This window comes from Hypomesus nipponensis, chromosome 23, assembly GCF_054491055.1.
Source record: "Hypomesus nipponensis isolate SF chromosome 23, ASM5449105v1, whole genome shotgun sequence".
Classification (NCBI taxonomy): domain Eukaryota; kingdom Metazoa; phylum Chordata; class Actinopteri; order Osmeriformes; family Osmeridae; genus Hypomesus; species Hypomesus nipponensis.
In genome coordinates this window covers 20,612,465-20,630,978 of record NC_140383.1, presented here as the reverse complement: position 1 = coordinate 20,630,978, position 18,514 = coordinate 20,612,465, and the positions used below count along the sequence as shown (strand labels likewise).

The 18,514-nt window shown below is 47.4% G+C and overlaps 1 protein-coding gene across 13 annotated transcripts in view; it reads left to right on the top strand.

Annotated features, from left to right (window-relative positions):
- Window positions 1–18,514, top strand: part of mycbp2 (MYC binding protein 2) — a 78,990-nt gene that overhangs the window by 36,842 nt on the left and 23,634 nt on the right. For 12 of the 13 annotated variants that reach the window (XR_014741559.1, XM_084688183.1, XM_084688184.1 and 9 more), the window contains 27 exons: window positions 174–299; window positions 808–935; window positions 1,263–1,354; window positions 1,673–1,807; window positions 1,990–2,073; window positions 2,197–2,293; window positions 2,532–2,724; window positions 3,510–3,784; window positions 4,154–4,375; window positions 4,775–4,966; window positions 8,858–9,064; window positions 9,217–9,354; window positions 9,459–9,637; window positions 9,800–9,942; window positions 10,511–10,611; window positions 10,875–11,093; window positions 11,238–11,460; window positions 12,484–12,602; window positions 12,699–12,786; window positions 12,878–13,100; window positions 13,234–13,378; window positions 13,790–14,008; window positions 14,815–14,870; window positions 14,985–15,100; window positions 15,296–15,393; window positions 16,426–16,542; window positions 17,320–17,460. Coding sequence is in view for 12 of the 13 variants with exons in the window: in XM_084688183.1 (XP_084544309.1) it covers window positions 174–299; window positions 808–935; window positions 1,263–1,354; window positions 1,673–1,807; window positions 1,990–2,073; window positions 2,197–2,293; window positions 2,532–2,724; window positions 3,510–3,784; window positions 4,154–4,375; window positions 4,775–4,966; window positions 8,858–9,064; window positions 9,217–9,354; window positions 9,459–9,637; window positions 9,800–9,942; window positions 10,511–10,611; window positions 10,875–11,093; window positions 11,238–11,460; window positions 12,484–12,602; window positions 12,699–12,786; window positions 12,878–13,100; window positions 13,234–13,378; window positions 13,790–14,008; window positions 14,815–14,870; window positions 14,985–15,100; window positions 15,296–15,393; window positions 16,426–16,542; window positions 17,320–17,460 (4,076 nt within the window). In the remaining variant the exon portion in view is untranslated. The remainder of the gene's footprint in view (window positions 1–173; window positions 300–807; window positions 936–1,262; window positions 1,355–1,672; window positions 1,808–1,989; window positions 2,074–2,196; window positions 2,294–2,531; window positions 2,725–3,509; window positions 3,785–4,153; window positions 4,376–4,774; window positions 4,967–8,857; window positions 9,065–9,216; window positions 9,355–9,458; window positions 9,638–9,799; window positions 9,943–10,510; window positions 10,612–10,874; window positions 11,094–11,237; window positions 11,461–12,483; window positions 12,603–12,698; window positions 12,787–12,877; window positions 13,101–13,233; window positions 13,379–13,789; window positions 14,009–14,814; window positions 14,871–14,984; window positions 15,101–15,295; window positions 15,394–16,425; window positions 16,543–17,319; window positions 17,461–18,514) is intronic. The other variant, XM_084688178.1, reaches the window with a different exon arrangement.

The following is an 18,514-nucleotide window of genomic DNA, read 5'->3' as shown; positions in this document are numbered from 1 at the left end:
GACTCTGTGCAAAGCTACTCGTTCATTTGGACCACACGGCACATGACAAACTGGAAGCCTCTCATTGGATGCCGTAACAGGCTCATTTTTCACAGAGTACCACTGCCCAACGTCACGGCCGTTCCATCACAAGAGCGTGCCTCACCGTACCGTGCGTCTGTGTTCCTGACCAGGTTGCCTGGACACGCTGGCGGCCATGCAGGAGCTGAAGATGGGCGTGGCCAGCACGGAGGAGGAGACCCAAGCCGTGATGAAGGTCTACTCCAAAGAGGACTACAGCGTTGTCAACCGCTTTGAGAGTGAGAGGGCATTCCCGTAGTATACACGACAGATTGATACAGGTTTAGTACTGACCTGTATGAAGTCAGTACTAATACTGCTAGTACACGCTCTCACACGTGAACATGAAGTAGGTTGATGCCTCGTGTATCCAACTGGAGTGACAAAAGCAATTATAATTAGTGTCAGAACTGTTTATCAGGGCCAGACTCAAAGCTCCTGTAAGATACTAGTCATCTGCATGGTCGTTGAATTTAATTGAAATACTTTGTCATTGTATAGCTCTGCATACAACAAAGTTACGAGCGCTATTAGAGTTGGTGCATTATGCAAAGAAATGGCTTAAAACTAAAACCAAGGTCCTACTTAATAATAAATAATATTAAACACACAAGACAGTGTTAATACAAACAGATAAATAGCAGGCTAAAAGTAAGTAATCGCACACAGTGAGCCACATGTAAGAAATCAGACAAATCAGCCCAGACAAAAACACAGAAACTGAACTCCTCCCTTGTGATGTCACAGGTCACGGTGGCGGCTGGGGTTACTCCGCCCACTCTGTGGAGGCCATCCGGTTCTGTGCCGATGCTGACATCCTCCTAGGGGGGCTGGGCCTGTTTGGGGGGCGCGGAGAGTACACCGCCAAGATCAAGGTGGGTGTGGTAAAGTGGGCGGGGCTTGAGGAAACTAATAAATGTTATGTTGCTGCGGGGGTCAGATGGCTGAGCGGTTAGGGAGTCGGGCTATTAATCAGAAGGTTGTTGGGTTCGATTCCTGGCTGTGCAAAATGACATTGTGTCCTTGGGCAAGGCACTTCACCCTACTTGCCTCGGGGAGACTGTCCCTGTACTTACTTTAAGTCGCTCTGGATAAGAGCGTCTGCTAAATGACTAAATGTTGCATTATTGCTCATCACAAAGCGTGTGTATTTATATATCGGCTGGTTTAACGACTTTCTGACTTGTGTGTTGGCATGCAAGCTGTTTGAGCTAGGTCCTGACGGGGGCGACCATGAGACAGATGGAGACCTGCTGGCCGAGACTGATGTGTTGGCCTACGACTGTGCTGCCAGGTAGGGCTTTTTACTAAATCACCCTGCATACCGTGGTGCGTGGCAGAACAAAAGGCTTTGTAGGATCAACAGCAGGAATTACAGTACCACATAGAACCTTCTGTCTCCCCTCGGTTTAACGACTCATTTTACCGTGTGGCCTCTCACAAGGAGGTTGATATGGTCTGGTCGTCTCCCAAGTGGAAAGATTGACCTTCAGACCGTAACTAGCATAACGATCATACCATTGACCATCATACAGCAACTAGCATCATTGAAATCAAACAGGGTTTACAGTACTTAACTATGTCTCCTGTCCTGTGCTTCCCTTCTTCGCAGGGAGAAGTATGCCATGATGTTTGACGAGCCGGTGCTGCTGCAGCTGGGCTGGTGGTACGTGGCCTGGGCCAGGGTGTCGGGCCCCAGCTCTGACTGTGGCTCCCACGGCCAGGCCACCATCACCACCGACGACAGGTAACCCTGGAGCTCGCGTACAAGCTGTGACTGGACCGAGCTAGCCTCAGTGGAACAAGCTCGAAGAGAGAGCCAAAGCTAAATTTCCCCTTTGGGATCATTAAAGTAGCTACTACTACCTAACACCTTAAGCAGCACTGACGCGGGCGCTGTTATGTGACGGTGCGGTCTTGTGTTTCCAGTGTGGTGTTTCAGTTCAAGAGCTCCAAGAAGTCCAACAACGGCACCGATGTCAACGCTGGTCAGATCCCCCAGCTCTTATACAGGCAAGTGTCACAGCCTGTCCCACCAAACAACCCTCAAAGACACTGCTCTACTCACCCCATAAGATCTGCCACCACACGCCTTTTCAAAAGAAAACCCCAAAACGTCCTCCCTCTGCCCGACAGGCTTCCGTCTAACGACGGCAACGCGGCCAAGGGCAAGCAGCAGACCAGCGAGCCGGTCCACATCCTTAAACGCTCCTTCGCTCGCACCGTCTCCGTGGTGAGTACAGGGAGAGGTGCGGCGCGGTTACAGTTTGCGGCGACGGTCTCTCAGTCTGTGAGACCGCTTGTGGTCTGGAGGGTCAGGGTTGTTTGTAAAGGGGTCCTTTTTCCCCCTGTTGAAGAAGGGATGACTGCTGGGAATATCGTTCGTCACCTATGGCTGTTTTCGTCTTGAGATTGTCTTCTCGCTCGGCTAAAACAGACACCTCTTTCTCCCCCCTCCCATCCACCTGCAGGAGTGTTTTGAGTCTCTGCTGAGTATCCTGCACTGGAGCTGGACCACGCTGGTTCTGGGGGTGGAGGAGCTGAGGGGCCTGAAGGGGTTCCAGTTCACCGCCACACTGCTGGACCTGGAGAGGCTGCGCTTCGTAGGGACCTGCTGTCTGAGGCTGCTGCGGGTCTACATCTGTGAAATCTTTCCCATCTCCGGTAGGCTTCACGCACGCAGCACCTGCGTTTATTACCGTTTGCAAACAGCGTAGGGCTGGGCGATATATAAAAAAATGGGTATCTCAATATTGTACAAAAATAAATACGATATTCTATATATATTTTGATATGTTTGCATTTGCATTTAAATAATATAAAAATATATTTTTTTGCCCCCATTAGAAAACAACAAAAACAATGTAGCAAGAACAGCTATTGTAACAAAGTATAAAATGTAATGCAAATTTAAGCAGTTGCCATAACATGGTACTTGCAACTTGACAAAATGGACATAACATGAAACAATTCATGCAGAGTTCCTAATGTGACAGGACAAACATTGGCGCCGAAAATGGCTGCCGAGGTAGGCTCTCCTGCCAAAGTAAATTCCTTGTCTGTGCAAAACTTTCATGGCGAATAAACACCAATTCTGATTCTGTGCACATTGCAATTCTCTTTTTGTGACATGGTGTCTGTTTGTGTGTCTGAACACAGAGAAGCCAGACGGTGATCTTAAAACACAGCTATTGCTGGTCCTTGTGTTGACAATATTTTTTGTATTGACAATATTTTTATATTGTCGTCAAAATTATTGCGATATTATCGCCAATATTCGATATATCGCCCAGCCCTCTGGTGCACGTATTTTACCCTGCAGCAAGACTTTACCATGCAGCAAGGCTTTATCTGGTGCGATAAATCAAATGGACCCAGTCACAACCACTTGAACACACTTGAGTTTGTTTCAGTTCAATTCTAACCCTTCCCCCATCTGATGTGTCTAGCCAGCACCAAGGCAGTGGTGGAGGAGTCCAGCAAGCTGGCGGAGTGTGTGGGCAAGACCCGCAGCCTGCTCAAGAAGGTCCTGTCGGAGGGCATGGACAACTGCGCCACTCGGCTGGACAACGACCCCCAGGGCTACCTGTCCCAGCCCCTCACCCTGCTGGAGGCTGTGCTGCAGGAGTGCCACAACACCTTCACCGCCTGCTTCCACTCCTTCTACCCCACACCGGCCCTGCAGTGGGCCTGCCTCTGCGACCTGCTCAACTGCCTGGACCAGGTGAGGGGGGATGGGGGGGGAAAGAGAGGGAGAGAGAGAGGGGGAGGTTCAATTGGTGTTTGTTCCTTTCTCCCCTACTTCTGCCTGAACTGGATGTGAGAGGGGAAGGGAGGGAGGGGGTAGAGGGACATGGAGGGAGAGAGAGAGTATCATTAGTCCGCACCTTGAGCTTTACCCCTGCCTCAGTACTTGGCCTCAGCTCTCTGGATGAGGTCAGGGAGAGACAGGGACAGGTTGGGGGGGAGAGAGGAATAGAGAGATAGGGAGGTCAGGAAGAAAGGAGGGAGGGGACATTATGTATGCATCATAAAACATTCTCATTGTGCTCTAGCAACAACTCTTCTATCTCTCCTTCTCTCCTCCCCGAAGGACATAGCGGAGGCCAACTTCCGCACGTCCAGCAGCCGTCTGCTGGCGGCCGTCATGTCGGCCCTGTGCAACACCTCGGTCAAGCTCACCTCCATCCTGCCCATCGCCTACGACGGCGAGGTGTTGCTGCGCTCGCTGGTCAAACAGGTCAGCACCGAGAACGACTCGGCCCTCGCTCACCGCTTCCCCCTGCTGGTGGCTCACATGGAGAAGCTCAGCCATGTGAGTAAAGAAAACGCCAGCTTCATCACACAGCTGTACATACAGACACACACACACACACATGCAGATATATACACACGTATGTAAATGCATACAGTACTGTGCAAAAGTCTTAGGCACGAATACGACATTCTAAGAGTTGAGCAGAAATGCATTAAGAATTTATGAAATAAGAGGACTAAACTGATTTTTTCTCAACATTGCACTTTCTTTAATAAGAAGTTATGTTTAAGCTCAAGTTAGTTTAATTTCAAAGTAACTGGAATACATATATACACAGAACAATTCAATTCTTCAAAACTTTACTGACCAAGTTAGTCAAATGCTGTATAAACAAACAAACAACAACAAAAAAATCTTTATGTTACTAACATAATTACCGTGAATGTCCTGCTCCAGACTGAGGAGAACCTTATGGGGATGACCAGTTTCCGGGAGGTTCTGGAGAAGATGCTGGTGATCGTGGTTCTGCCGGTGAGGAAGAGTCTGAGGAAGGAAGTGGAGCTCTTCTCTCCCCACCTGGTGTCCAACACCTGCGGCCTGCTGGCCTCCATCGTGTCTGAGCTCACTGCCTCCGCACTGGGCTCTGAGGTATGCGACGCACACACACACACACACACACACTAACCCTCTCTCTCTCCCTATGTATTCTCTTTGCTCTTCCTCTCACATGGCTGTCGAAGCCGTTCCAAGTTCGATCAAGAACACTTTGGCCCACCCAGTGTGTTCCCAGTATGTGATGTGGAATTTACATGTATTCATTTATTTGCTTTTGTCCAAAGTGACTTCCAAGAGAGAGCTTTACTCAGTGCATAGGTCACTGATAATAACAACAAGATAGCCCCAAAAATATTGCGGGTAGCCGAAACATGAAGCACATATTGTGAACAACCAAAAATAAGTGCCCAAGGGAAGAACCATAAGAGCATGTCGTTAAGCAAGTTACAATTAAACAACATGAATCGCTATAAGTGCAAGTGTACCTGTAGAAAAGCAAGCAACAGTAAAAAAACTTAAAAAAATCACAGCGAGTACAACAATTTCTTCAAAGTGGTCTTTATTGATCCTTGTAAATGTTTATTTAGCCTGCCTGTGGCTCGATGGCCTTCTTTCAGCTCAGCTGAGAGTATGGGATCTGTTTGGGGAGACGTGTTGGATATGAATGAGACAGTGGCCTATCCATCGGCTGCATTATTGTGGTGGTGATGCAGCCCTGTAGACCAGGGGGCTTCAGTCATTTACATTCAGTCATTTAGCAGACGCTCTTATCCAGAGCGACTTACAGTAAGTACAGGGACATTCCCCCTGAGGCAAGTAGGGTGAAAAAGCCTTGCCCAAGGACACAATGTCATTTCGCATGGCTGGGAATCAAACCGGCAAACTTCTGATTAATAGCCCGATTCCCTAACCGCTCAGCCAGTCATAAATGTTGCGCAGGCACAAAAGAAGGCCTACCCCACTTTTTAAGCATACTTGACATGAGCTTGCAGTCGTTCATGGACAGTCAGATCAGAGTCAGATGCATGCGCACATCAACTTGAGAAATGAGAAACTGCAGAAGGATGAAACTCTAGACCTTTTTTTAAATTGATAGCCTAGGCCTACCGATGTGTAACATTAATTGAGGATATTATAATCTGAATGAGGATTTCCCTCATTCAGTGACTGTGAGAGTGCACACACACAAAACAAAAAAACATTTAGCATAGTAAATACAAATGGAGATATTTGTTTTTGCAAAAGAACCCCTCAAATATGTCTTGGGAATCATATTTAGTCAGATCTGTGATTATTAAACAATAGGCCTACTTGCACGTTCTGAAATGTATTCCATTAATAATAAGATGAACAGCATGACAAACTAAGTTAATGCCATGTTCGATGCTTCAGTCGGCACAGTTACTTACATGTTTGTGGTGCCGCACTGCGTGCACAACTGGCATTGAGTTACAATCCGGGTAATGAAGATTTCAGTTTGGCTTTGAATTTGGGATGTTTCACTGATTATTTATGCACCATTTATGTGTTATAGACCCCATGACATGCTGTTTTTGGATGCCTTTATATAGGCCTTAGTGGTCCCCTGATACTGTATCTGAAGTCTTTTTCGCTAAATTCAGCAGAATTACAGGCACTACGAGCAGTCCCACAATGAGCTCTCCTCAGGACGTGCCGTTTCTGTGTCTGTAGCTTTAAATGCTATGAGGCAGAAAGAGGCCGGGCTAACTGCCATGTTTCGGTAGTTTGCAAGCCATGATGTCTCGAGGAAAAAACAATGTCACGCTCGCATGGTCGTAGCTCATTTTTTAATGGGTGGGCCAAATTTTCTGTGCGGGCAAAGAGTTTAGAAGCAATATAAGTTCTTTGGTGCGGGCAAAGCAGAGAAAGGGGGAGGTAACCTTCCCTATTGTAACGTCACAATAGGGGGATTTCCAAAACCGAGCGTTTCAGCCTTCATTTTTTCAAAGGTGGAGAAGAACACCCAGGGCTTGGTTTACACCTATTGAAATTTCTAGCCACTGGGGGACCAAAGGCAGGCTAGGGGAACTCATATTAATCTTAAATAACCTCCTAAAGTGAAGTTTTCATGTCATGGGACTTTTAAAGGGGTGGGACAAGACATTATCCCACATGTGCCAAAGTTTGAGCATGCGCACTGTGTTATAAATCAGAATATTTTTGTGCGTCACCTGTATGCTACTTTTGGACTTAAATGTGCACATTTTTATAAATGAGGCTTCAGGAGTTTTGATTGAGCCTTTCGATCTTGGCTCCACTGGCACAAGTCAGGTGAGGGTTGACTTCAGAATCAATATCAGCTTTTGAAGAAAGATGTTTGCCGAGGTATGGGAAGTAGTCAATGTTCTCCAGAGTGATGTTGTCCACTTTGATGGTGGACTGAGTAGATGAAGGGTGATGTAGAACCTGGGTCTTCTTGATGTTGAGGTTGAAGAGCCTAGCGTCAGTTCTCTAGAGGATAGGGATGTTGAGGGGGGGTGTGGCAGCAATGAAGATGGCAAATAAGGGGGATGCGATGATAGATGCGTGTTTGAACTCTACAGGTGTAGCAGCTCCTGTATCCCATCCACGCCCTACTCCTCAAGGTCTGGGTGTAATAGTGACCGTTTTCATAAAGGGGGACAACTTGGTCTCTCCCCTCTCTTGTCTCGCTTCTCTTTGTTCTCTCTCTCGCTCTCTCTCTGGCTCTCTCTCTGGCTCTCTCTCTGGCTCTCTCTCACTCTTTCACACACACACAAGTGCACACACATTACCCACAGACGTTTACACTGTAAGCAAATCCTCAATCAAATCTGGTTCTATTCCTGGAATAATGGAAGTTCAAATTGAATCAAACCCTCCAATCATAAGGGAATGCAGTCAGGTATTATCCAGATCTATGGTGAGGGCTGTGTGGTGGTGACATCACATAATAGGGGACACATCTCAGTGTGAAGTAATCTTTTTACAAAAGTCAGACTTGACATCTACCTTCTTTCCCCAAGTTCACGCGCTGAATTTGTATTTTTCACATTATATTTTCGTTTGTTGCCTTGACATCGCCAACGGATCATCATGGCAACGGGCCGCAGCCCTCCACACTTTTTTTTTTGTCCCCCATGTGTCACCGACAGCGTCAAGGAAGCGTTCGTTCCTTTCTGAAGGATCTGGATATCCTGCCCTGTAGCGGTCACTTAGCTCTCTCTGCTGGCTGGCTCTATATGACAGGTGTGCTTCACACATCCTGGTGAAACACACGTGCACACACACACACGTGCACACACACACCTACTGAGCAATCCCCTCCCTGGGCTGTTCTTGTCTTGATGTGGTGAGTAAGGTGCATGATGGATGCTCTCATCCTTTGTCTGGATATAATGATGATGGAAGACCGGCCAGCTGATGTTGATCATTATGTTCAACTTGTGGCGGTTGTTGGTGTTATCTAACTATGAGTGAAGGGATATGTGTGGGTCTGTAGCTCACAAAAAAACTCAAGACGCAAGGATGTGCAGTTTCACTTGACGTTGTTTTGATGAGCGGTTTGAGACAGATAAATATAAAAATGTGTTTGTCCCTTGTTGAGCTGCACCAAGCGATGGAGCTTTGGTTCTCATGAGAAATGAATATAGAAGTGTTTGCCGCCAATGGGCCCTGCGCTCTTTAGTTACAAGATGTCCATTGCGGTCACACATCCATCCAGTTTTTCCTAACAGGCTTTTGGCCTGGATCATATTTCTCATGTATCACCTCTTCTACTATTCAAAATCCCTCAGCTAGTAGCATGACGTTAGCTGATTCAAGCTACTTTGTACTGTATGTCCCCCCCCTCCCTCAGGTAGATGGGATGACCTCGCTCCTCACGGTCGAGGAAAAACAAAAAACAAAACGTTCACGTACAAGGCTGAATCTAAGCTCACCTATTCACAAATGTTTATTTGTACACTGCTCCCCCTCATGACAATCTCTCCATGACCTCCCCAGGTGGATGGTCTGAACTCACTCCACTCGGTCAAGTCCACCCCCAACCGCTTCACCAAAACAAGCCAGGGGCGGAGCTGGAACACGGGCAACGGCTCGCCGGACGCCATCTGCATGACGGTGGACAAGCCCGGCGTGGTGCTGGTGGGATTCTGCGTCTACGGGGGCGGGGGCATCCACGAGTACGAGCTGGAGGTGCTCGCCGATGACGTAAGGGCGATCAGAGTCGGGCTGGTTTTGTGGTGGGGTCGTTGCTCCGAGTATCTCGCCGAATTGTTTTATGGCTAAATTGGCATCGCGGAGTTTTGGGGTTTCCCCCCCCCCCCATCTTAACCCTCCACATACCTGTCCCTGCTCCCCAGGCGCAGACTGAGCACCCGGGGGACTCGACCCACTCTCACAGGTGGACCTCTCTGGAGCTGGTGAAGGGCACCTACAGCACAGACGATTCCCCCAGCGACATCGCCGAGATCCGCCTGGACAAGGCTGTGCCTCTCAAGGTGCCCGCCCGCGACCGCACCTGTCCCCGTCTCTCGCGTCTTACATCTCCATGCAATTCGGGCCGGCTGTGTGGTGTCTGACCGTTGTGTTCACCGCCTTGCAGGAGGGCGTGAAGTATGCCGTCCGCCTGCGTAACTACGGCAGCCGCACAGCCAATGGGGACGGAGGGATTAGCACGGTGCTGTGTTCCGACGGGGTGTCCATCACCTTCAGCACCTGCAGCCTGAGCAGCAACGGAACCAACCAGACCAGGGGACAGATACCACAGATACTCTACTATAGGTACACACACACACACACACAAACACAGTAACACACAGACAAACACCTTAATTTAAAGCCAGTTGGCACATACTCACTCTTCAACACACAAATGCAAAAAGGTGGAGGCAGTTGGTATCTCTGTCTGTCCGTCTTACTGACTGACTGTATGTGTGTCTGTAGGAGTGAGTACGATGGGGATCTCCAGTCCCAACTGCTCAGCAAGGCTAACGAGGAAGACAAGAACTGCAGCCGCTCCTTGTCTGTGGTCAGCGCCGTCGTCAGGGCAGCCAAGGACCTCCTGCATCGGGCCTTCGCTGTGGACGGTAACCACCACAACACAGACACAACACAGTGTGTTTGTGTGTGTGTATTTGTTTTGCTGTTCTTGTGGGGACCAGAACTCAACTCAAGAAAAGGGGGAAAAAATGTTTTCAAGTATTTCCAACTAGTTTTTTTTGGTCTTTATTTAGTTATAATTCCTATTTCTAGTTTTTTTTAAGGGGGTCTATGGTTAGAATTAAATTAAAGATTGCGGTTTTAGGCTTGTTCGGTAAACAGTCCCCACAAGAATAGCAATTCAAACTAGAGCAGGCGCCTCCAACCCTGTTCCTGGAGAGTTACCTTCTTGCAGGATTTTGCTCCAACACTTAACTAGCACAGCTAATTTGAATAATCAGCTGGTTGATCGGGTACATAACAGCACTCCAAGGACAGGTTTGGAGACCCTAATGTGTGAGTGAGAGAGTGAGAGAGTGAGAGAGTGAGAGAGTGAGAGAGTGAGAGAGTGAGAGAGTGAGAGAGCGAGAGAGCGAGAGAGCGAGAGAGATTGGAACACTGAGAGGATCCATATTTGATACGCGTGTGTTTTTGTATGAATGTGTGTGTTTCCAGCCGAGGACATCCCAGAGTTGCTTAGCTCCTCCAGCCTGTTCTCCATGCTGCTGCCCCTGATCCTGGCCTACATCGGCCCCGTGGCTGCCTCCGTCCCCAAGGTGAGAGACCCCGTGTATCCCCTAGCTCAGCCTGCATGGCCTCTGCACTGTAACAGGGTGGTAGTCTAACACACTAAGCCCTTCACCTGAGTCATGTCATTTTTAGGTTTACCTTTCTAAGATTTGGGTCTTGTAAAACCAGCCTTTAGGGTCATGTGGCCTTGATTTGTATACTGTGGACTGTAAATAACATTTAGTTACTTCTAATTAAGCAGGACTTTCAACCGTAATATAAAAGATTCAAATGTTTCCGTCCTCATCAGGCTGCAGTGGAAGTGTTTGGTCTGGTCCAGGAGTTGCTTCCTGCTGTCTCCGCCCTCAACCAGAAATATGCCCCGCCCGCTTTCAACCCCAACCAATCTACGGACAGCACCACCGGCAACCAGCCAGAGCAGGGCCTATCCGCTTGCACTACCTCCAGCCACTATTCCTTGATAGAGAGCGACCACCCTTACAAGCAGGCTGGAGTCACTCAGTACAGGGTATGGCATCCACACACTGTCTGGTGCACCTTGTATGTCTGTGGGGTAGGTCTGGTCAGGCAGGCTGATGCCATTTCTGGTTTGAATTGAGTTTTTCTGTTTTTTCCCCATCCCTCTTCCTCTCACCCCCCCCCCCCCTCCCAGGTGTGCTTCCCAGACTGTGTGCGCTGGACCACCATAGAGTTCGACGCCCAGTGCGGCACCGCCCAGCCCGAGGACGTCCTCCGCCTCCTCATCCCCAGTCGCTCGCTGCAACTGTCCAGCCTGAGTTCCAAGCCCCTGGTCCACGACACCATCAACACCTGGACCGAGCTCAAGAAGTTCTCTGGGGCGACTGGCTGGCCCACCAGCGTCCTGGTACTGCCTGGTGAGTATTGAGATATATATATATACATTTTTGGTCCGTCGATGCCTTTACTCGTGCAATGCCTGTTTGAATGAAATACTTTTGTGATCCGGCAAACTGAGTGACTCTGACATCCTGACATGAGTTTAAGTATCCTACCTAGCGGAAAGAGGCCATTTCGGAGTGAATGATTGCTCCATCGCTTAGTGCAGCTCGACATGGTGTCAAACGCGTTCTTATTTATATCTCAAGAAAAACTTCTCCAAACAGCTTCACTTCCTTTGGGTCCCGAGCATTATACCTGCCAAGCTTCATACGATGCTCTGTGACGACGACAGTTGTGGAAGAAACTCCTGTTTGTCAACCAGAACGGTGTGACAGTCGGTTTGGTTTCTGGGTTCATAAGTATTAAGAGCTGATTGGAGAGAGAGTTTAACAAACACCTTAACATAAAAAATGGACAGTTCAGGCACAGCGGTATGAGCAAAGTCTCTCTGAGACATGAAAGTCTGACAATTGTTTGTAGAAAGAAAAAACTAAGAAAACATGCAGTCAGCACGTGTCTGTTTTTCAATCAGGCGGATTCTACATCATAGACCCCTGACTGTCATCAGAACACAATAGGTTACAGTAAAAACACATGTGAATGAATAGTAAGACATGAACATATTGTAAGGCAACAGCTGGCTAACTGATTGTGATGAACATGATCACATAAGAAATCCCAGAATTCCTCCACAACTGGATGTTGAGATAAAAGACCCACAGACACACACTGACACACAAAGATTCCTGCCTTTAAAAAAATCAACATCAGAACATGTTTGGGTATATTGACAACACGTGACCCAAATCTACTGAAGTTTTTGTTACACTCCAGTAATACCCTTGAAGAATGAGATTTTAAACGCCAGAGACATTTATCATTCATAGAAGTAGCCAGGCTGGAGTCTTCCAGTCCCACAATGACTGGCTGTTGTTTCTCTGTCGATCCTTTCTCCTGTTAATATCACTGGCTCCCATGTTTCCTCCTTGTGTCTCTAGGCAACGAGGCTCTGTTCTCCTTGGAAACCGCCTCTGATTATGTGAAAGACGAAAAAGCCTGTTTCTACGGCTTTAAGTGTGTCGCCGTGGGATACGAGTTCAATCCAGGACAAGATGAGGTAAAAGGAAGAATAGGCTTAAAGTCTAACCTTGTGCACATTTTTGATTTTATATCAATATAGCGTCATTCAATATTCACTAATGGTGTGTTTCAGGGTATAATTCAGCTGGAGAAGGAGCTGGCCTACCTGGGCAGTGTGTGTGCTGCTGCTCTAATGAAGAAAGACCTGGCTCTGCCCATAGGTAAGAAGGATCTCCGGTGAAGAACCTAGGTCTTCCACCGAAACAACAATCCTTCACCTTAATGCATCTGTATTGCTACTGTTTTCTACAGGAAATGAACTGGAGGAGGACCTTGAGATCCTGGAGGAGGCTTCTCTGCAGGTGTGCAAGTCCCACTCGGGGATTCTCGGGAAGGGTCTGGCCCTGTCCCATTCCCCCACCATCCTAGAGGCCCTGGAGGGGAACCTGCCCCTGCACCTGCAGACTAACGAGCACTCCTTCCTCGAGGACTTCATCACCTGTGTTCAGAACTCCAGCGGGGGGCGCCTCGCCAGGTAGGGGGGACACACAAACACACACACATACACACACACAGGAAAACACACGCTCACAAACAACTGCTTGGGTATGTCGGGACCCATACATGTATCCACCACAGACAATACAGCTTGGCTCTTCTCCCATCAGGTGGCTCCAGCCAGACTCGTACGCCGACCCCCAGAAAACGTCATTGATACTGAACAAGGATGACATCCGCTGTGGCTGGCCCGCCACTGTGGCTGTACAGACCAAGGACCAGTACGGAGATGTGGTCCACGTACCCAACATGAAGGTCAGTCAGAGGTCACACGTCTCTGCCAGCTTGCGATCTTTCATCGTGACTGGATTGATAAGCATGTGGTCCTCCATAGCCAATCCACTATCGTCTTATGGATGGATATCTCATCAGCCTTATAGTATGTCTTGAGACATACAGGACTGTGCAAACGTCTTAGGCACAATAAAGCATTCTAATAAACTTAATTTGAAAAAACGTATTTTACTTTTAAAATACCGCACAAATACAGAAGACAAAAAAAATAAAAATAAGATTATTCATGGTAAAAATTGTGAGTGCCTAAGACTTCTGCACAGTACTGTAATAGTATGTTTCAGGGCCAATATCACAAATCTATGGATAGAACTTTGTTTCGAACCTCGGGTTAAGACCATGCTCTCATAACAATGTTGTATCCAATCCAAGGTGGAGGTCAAGGCGGTGCCAGTGTCCCAGAAGAAGACCCTGCAGCAGGACAACATGAGGAAGCTGCAGCGGTTCCCAGGAGGCCCATCCTCTTCCTCCGCCTCCTCTTCCTCAGGAACAGACTTGACGTTTGGTGGCCTGCCCATGCCCAAGCTAGAGGCCACCTATGAGCCCATGATCGTCAAGGAGGCCCGCTACATTGCCATTACCATGATGAAGGTCACTGGCACACTTTATGTATATATAATTAGGGGTGTAACAGTACATGTATTTGAGGTGCATGCAGCCAGACACAGAAATACATATTCATTCAGTCAAGGGATTATGAGGTAAATTGTATGAAATGAGCAAAAACGTCGCACACTTTTCCCTCATCTTTCCGTATATTAGTGCCTCGGCAAGCAAGATAGATTGAACAAAAACATATATTCCCCCTTAAAATATTCTAATCTTGTTAGCTTGCTGATTCAGTTTCTTTTCCACTGCACAAGCATTTAAACAGCCTAGTTCTGAAAGATGGCATTGTTGTATCGGACCACCTGGACACCGAAATGTGTTGTGCATGGTCAATAGATTGAGTGTAAGCGTGTTAATTCATTAACATGTAGATCAAATTCACTGCATTTTTGCTGAAGTACCCACTTTATATTATCTTGCTGCTAGTTAGCTAGCCAGCGTAAACCTGCAAGCAGATTCAAGTACTGTGTCAGCGTTATCACTCAACATTGCTCAATTTGGCCGTATCGGCGTTGGAATAGTTATTGTAATAATGTAATGAGATATAAACTTGTTGTTAAAGATGAAAAGAGAGCATAACGTTTATTATATTTGAATAAATTAGGAATTGGGAAAAGATTAAAGTCTGGAAACATTCTTTAGTCAAATGGAGGTGTGCATTTGCAGTGGTTGCGTTATGATTGCGTAACCGTTATTGACTATTTGCCATATGCAATATGTCACCATATCGTAATCAAGAGTCATCTGTTCCTGTCTGATGTTTTTAACTGTGTTTCCTCACTCATTAGGCTTATGAGAACTACTCCTTTGAGGAGCTCCGCTTTGCTTCTCCCACACCAAAGAGGTACGAAGACGTGTTTCACACCCCTTGAAACAGTTTAGCAAGGAAATAATCAATGGATAGATAGCAGAGCAGTGATATGGTCATAATTGCTGGTTACCCCTGCCTCCTCCCCAGGCCCAGTGAGAACATGCTGATCCGGGCTAACACAGATGGGACCTACAGTGCCAACTGGACCCCTGGGGCCGTGGGCCTCTACACTATCCACGTCACCATAGACGGCATTGAGATAGGTAACAACTCATAAGGAACGGAGTCATGAAACACGAGCAACACCCGTAACGAGCCAATAGCTGGTTGTAGGTTCAACTGAGAATATATATAAGGCAGTTCCCTATGATCCCATGCTAATGTAGGTAACGTGTTGACTACGTTTCGAAATATGCAGATCTGTTTGCTTTATTTGCTAAACTTTTGTCAACTTCTAGATGCTGGTCTGGAAGTAGAGGTGAAGGACCCTCCCAAAGGCATGATACCCCCTGGGACTCAGATGGTCAAACCTAAGGCAGAACCCCAACCAAACAAGGTGTCTATGCTCATCCTATCTCTCCCTCTCTCACCACACACACACGCACACAAAACATGGGAAAATGATCTGAGCTACTGTTGTACTAACCCAACACACGCTGTTAAAAACACACACACACACACACACACAAAATATTGGGCTAACTAAATGATTTACAAGGTTTTTTTTTCTTCGAAACAATCTCAGGAATGTCCGAAACACTGTACACATTCTCATGCTAACCCTTCATGCTTTGCGAAAACTGAATATAGATAAAGTGAGTGCCAGAAGTCCTTGGACATTAATACCAAGTACTCCATCAACACCACCTATCGTCTCCTTGTTGGTGTGTGTGAATATTGTGATACCGTACCTTGTCTTCTCTCATGAATGTCCACCACCCACCCGAGCCGGTCTTGAATATTTGACGTGTAATCTCCAAGCATTTTCTGAGATTACATTTTTCAGGAGGAACAGAGCAGCGTAAGGAGTGTTGTGTATGTAATGCAGCCAATGCTTCATGCTGACGTTAAATAACTTGTGCAGTGTAGCCGTTGTGTTTTGGTGATTTCTCTGATTTTACGTTGTTTTGAGAGACTGAAACTGACCGTGGGGAAACAAGCAACAAAGTGCGCTCATGGAATCAGCAGGCTTGTGTGTCTTCTTTTTGAGTGTGTGTGTCTCCTGTATATCCATCCTCATGACAGTCTTGCATGGGAGAGACAAGAGTGGGAGACTGGATATGCACCCGTTCAGACACTGTTCAAAATGAAGCACCCCTGCACTTTCTTTGAATTATTCGCTGTATGTGTACGTTTGCTTGTGAGTCCCTTGTGTGTGTGGTAGGTGAGTGAGTTTTTTGTCCACGTGTCGTGGTGTGGTGTGTGTGTGTTGCGCTTTGCCACTAGGAGTATGTATACAAATGAACGTGTGCGTGTGTGTGTGTGTGTCCTGCTACTCCCTCATTGCTTGTCTTTCACTTTTTTCATTTCTCCCTTCCTCCCTGCTCCTGCGGCTCACTGTCTCCCTGTCTCCCTCTGCTTCTCGTAGGTACGCAAATTTGTGTCCAAGGACAGCGCAGGTCTGCGAGTGCGTACGCACCCCTCCCTGCAGAGCGAACAGATAGGCATAGTGCAAGTCAATGGCACCATCATTTTCATTGATGAGGTAAACTATCACCCTAGAATAGCCCGTGTAAAACACATTTTCGTTGTTGTTTTGGTAGACATTTAGTAAAAACCCCACTCTGTCTTTATTTTCCTCGTTTTCTTTTTCATTCGCGATCACATACAACTGAGACCCGTCTAACTTTAAATCCGTGCATGTGCAACTCTTACTATGTACAACTTGTTCGTTGCCATTGGCGAGGTCAGGGCAGTTACACAGATTCTTACAGTACATCCACGGATCTAAAGCTGATCTAGAATTGATATCAATCTACACAGCACGTCTGTATCATTCTCTGGATACCTACCCTGTTACCAAATCTAGACTCATTCTGGAGTGATTTTGCTGCTTCTACTTCTTAACCGTCTTGTAGTTTTCTTTGCCTGTCGTCGTTTGCAAGACACTCTGAGGCTGCAGAGAGCACGTGCTTGAAAACACACGGATGCATGTGGGAGATTGTCTACCACTTTTGATCCTGTCACGAGTCTAATCCATTTATAAATGGCAACATGCCACTGTGCTCCTATTAGCTCCCCTCTCTTATGTCAACCCAGTTTTCTCCTAACTGGCACAAGTCACATGTCCTCTCTCCCAGATGTGTGACATCGGCCACACACACACCCACACACACACACGATTCCCTCCCTGCAGCCTTGAGATGTGCTCTCATGCCAGGTTTTTATTTATTTTATTTTTACCCTCCTCCCCTTTGCCTTGGTTTCCATAGTGACGGGAGGGCGTGGCTGTGCTCTCGCCCTGTTGCTTGTTTTCCCATAGATCCACAATGATGATGGTGTGTGGCTCAGGCTGAATGATGAGACTGTTAAGAAGTACGTGCCCAGCATGAACGGCTACACTGAAGCCTGGTGCCTGTCTTTTAACCAGCACCTGGGCCGGAGCCTGCTTGTCCCAGCCGACGTAAGTAGCACCAGGTCCCGACCCGGGTCTGGGAAGGTTATTATGGGCTGTCTGGAAAGAGGATCATGGAAATGGCTCCTCTGCCGCTCGTGTGGGGGAAATGGTACTGAACGGAACACCAGACCTGGGTCAAATATGATTTGCTTCACAGGCCTGCTGACAGAGGCCTCCTGTTTTTGCCGCGTTTGATTTGTGTTACCCAGTGCGATGTGTTTGACTCTCGTCAGGCAGGACTCCACCTTGTTTCATTCCCAGTGAGACGCGTTTTCAGGAACAAGGCGTATTTCACTGCATGAAGTGTGTACACGTCCAGCACGGCTACGTTGGAAGCCTTTGCTGACAGACTGTTCCACTAAAAGGCAGCAGAACACTTATTCACGGCATGCCACCATGTCTGAGAGGGGCGGAAAAAACATTACAGAACAACACCACCACATGAGCCTAAGAACCCCACCCTGACTAGTAATTACACGTCGAAAGTCATTGAAGTCAACAACCACAAATGCAAGAGATTGACGTACAGCGGTAGAATGTTTTGGGTCTGGGTCAGTGGAGGCCGTAGTTGTACGTCTCCCCTCATTGCTGGTCATGGCTTCTCACTCATGGCTACACTAACACACAGACACTTACAGCATGACACAAACTAAAGTTTCTTTCCACTCTATTGACATTTGCTCCATGGCATTTAAACCTCTGTTCAGTCACCTGATACAGCAGACTGACCTACATGAAGCTAGTGCAGACTTTGGAGATGTGAACGTTAATCTCAAAGTGTAGTAAAAAAAAAAAAAGAAAGAGGAATTGAGCGAACAGTCAGCATATGGACAGTCAGTCAGTCTACGGTCACTCAAGGGTGGATGTTTTTCTGTCATGAAGCAACAGTGGGTCCTTCTGACACCACTTCATCTGGACATTCTGCTTGTGACGCGTCACGATTCCTGTGCATGGAGATGCTCTCGGGTTCTCAGAGGCTTCTGTGTGTGACGGTCCTGGTCAGAACAGCATGACACACCACATCCCTCGAGGAACATTTTTTTGGGAAGGTTTCCCCCCC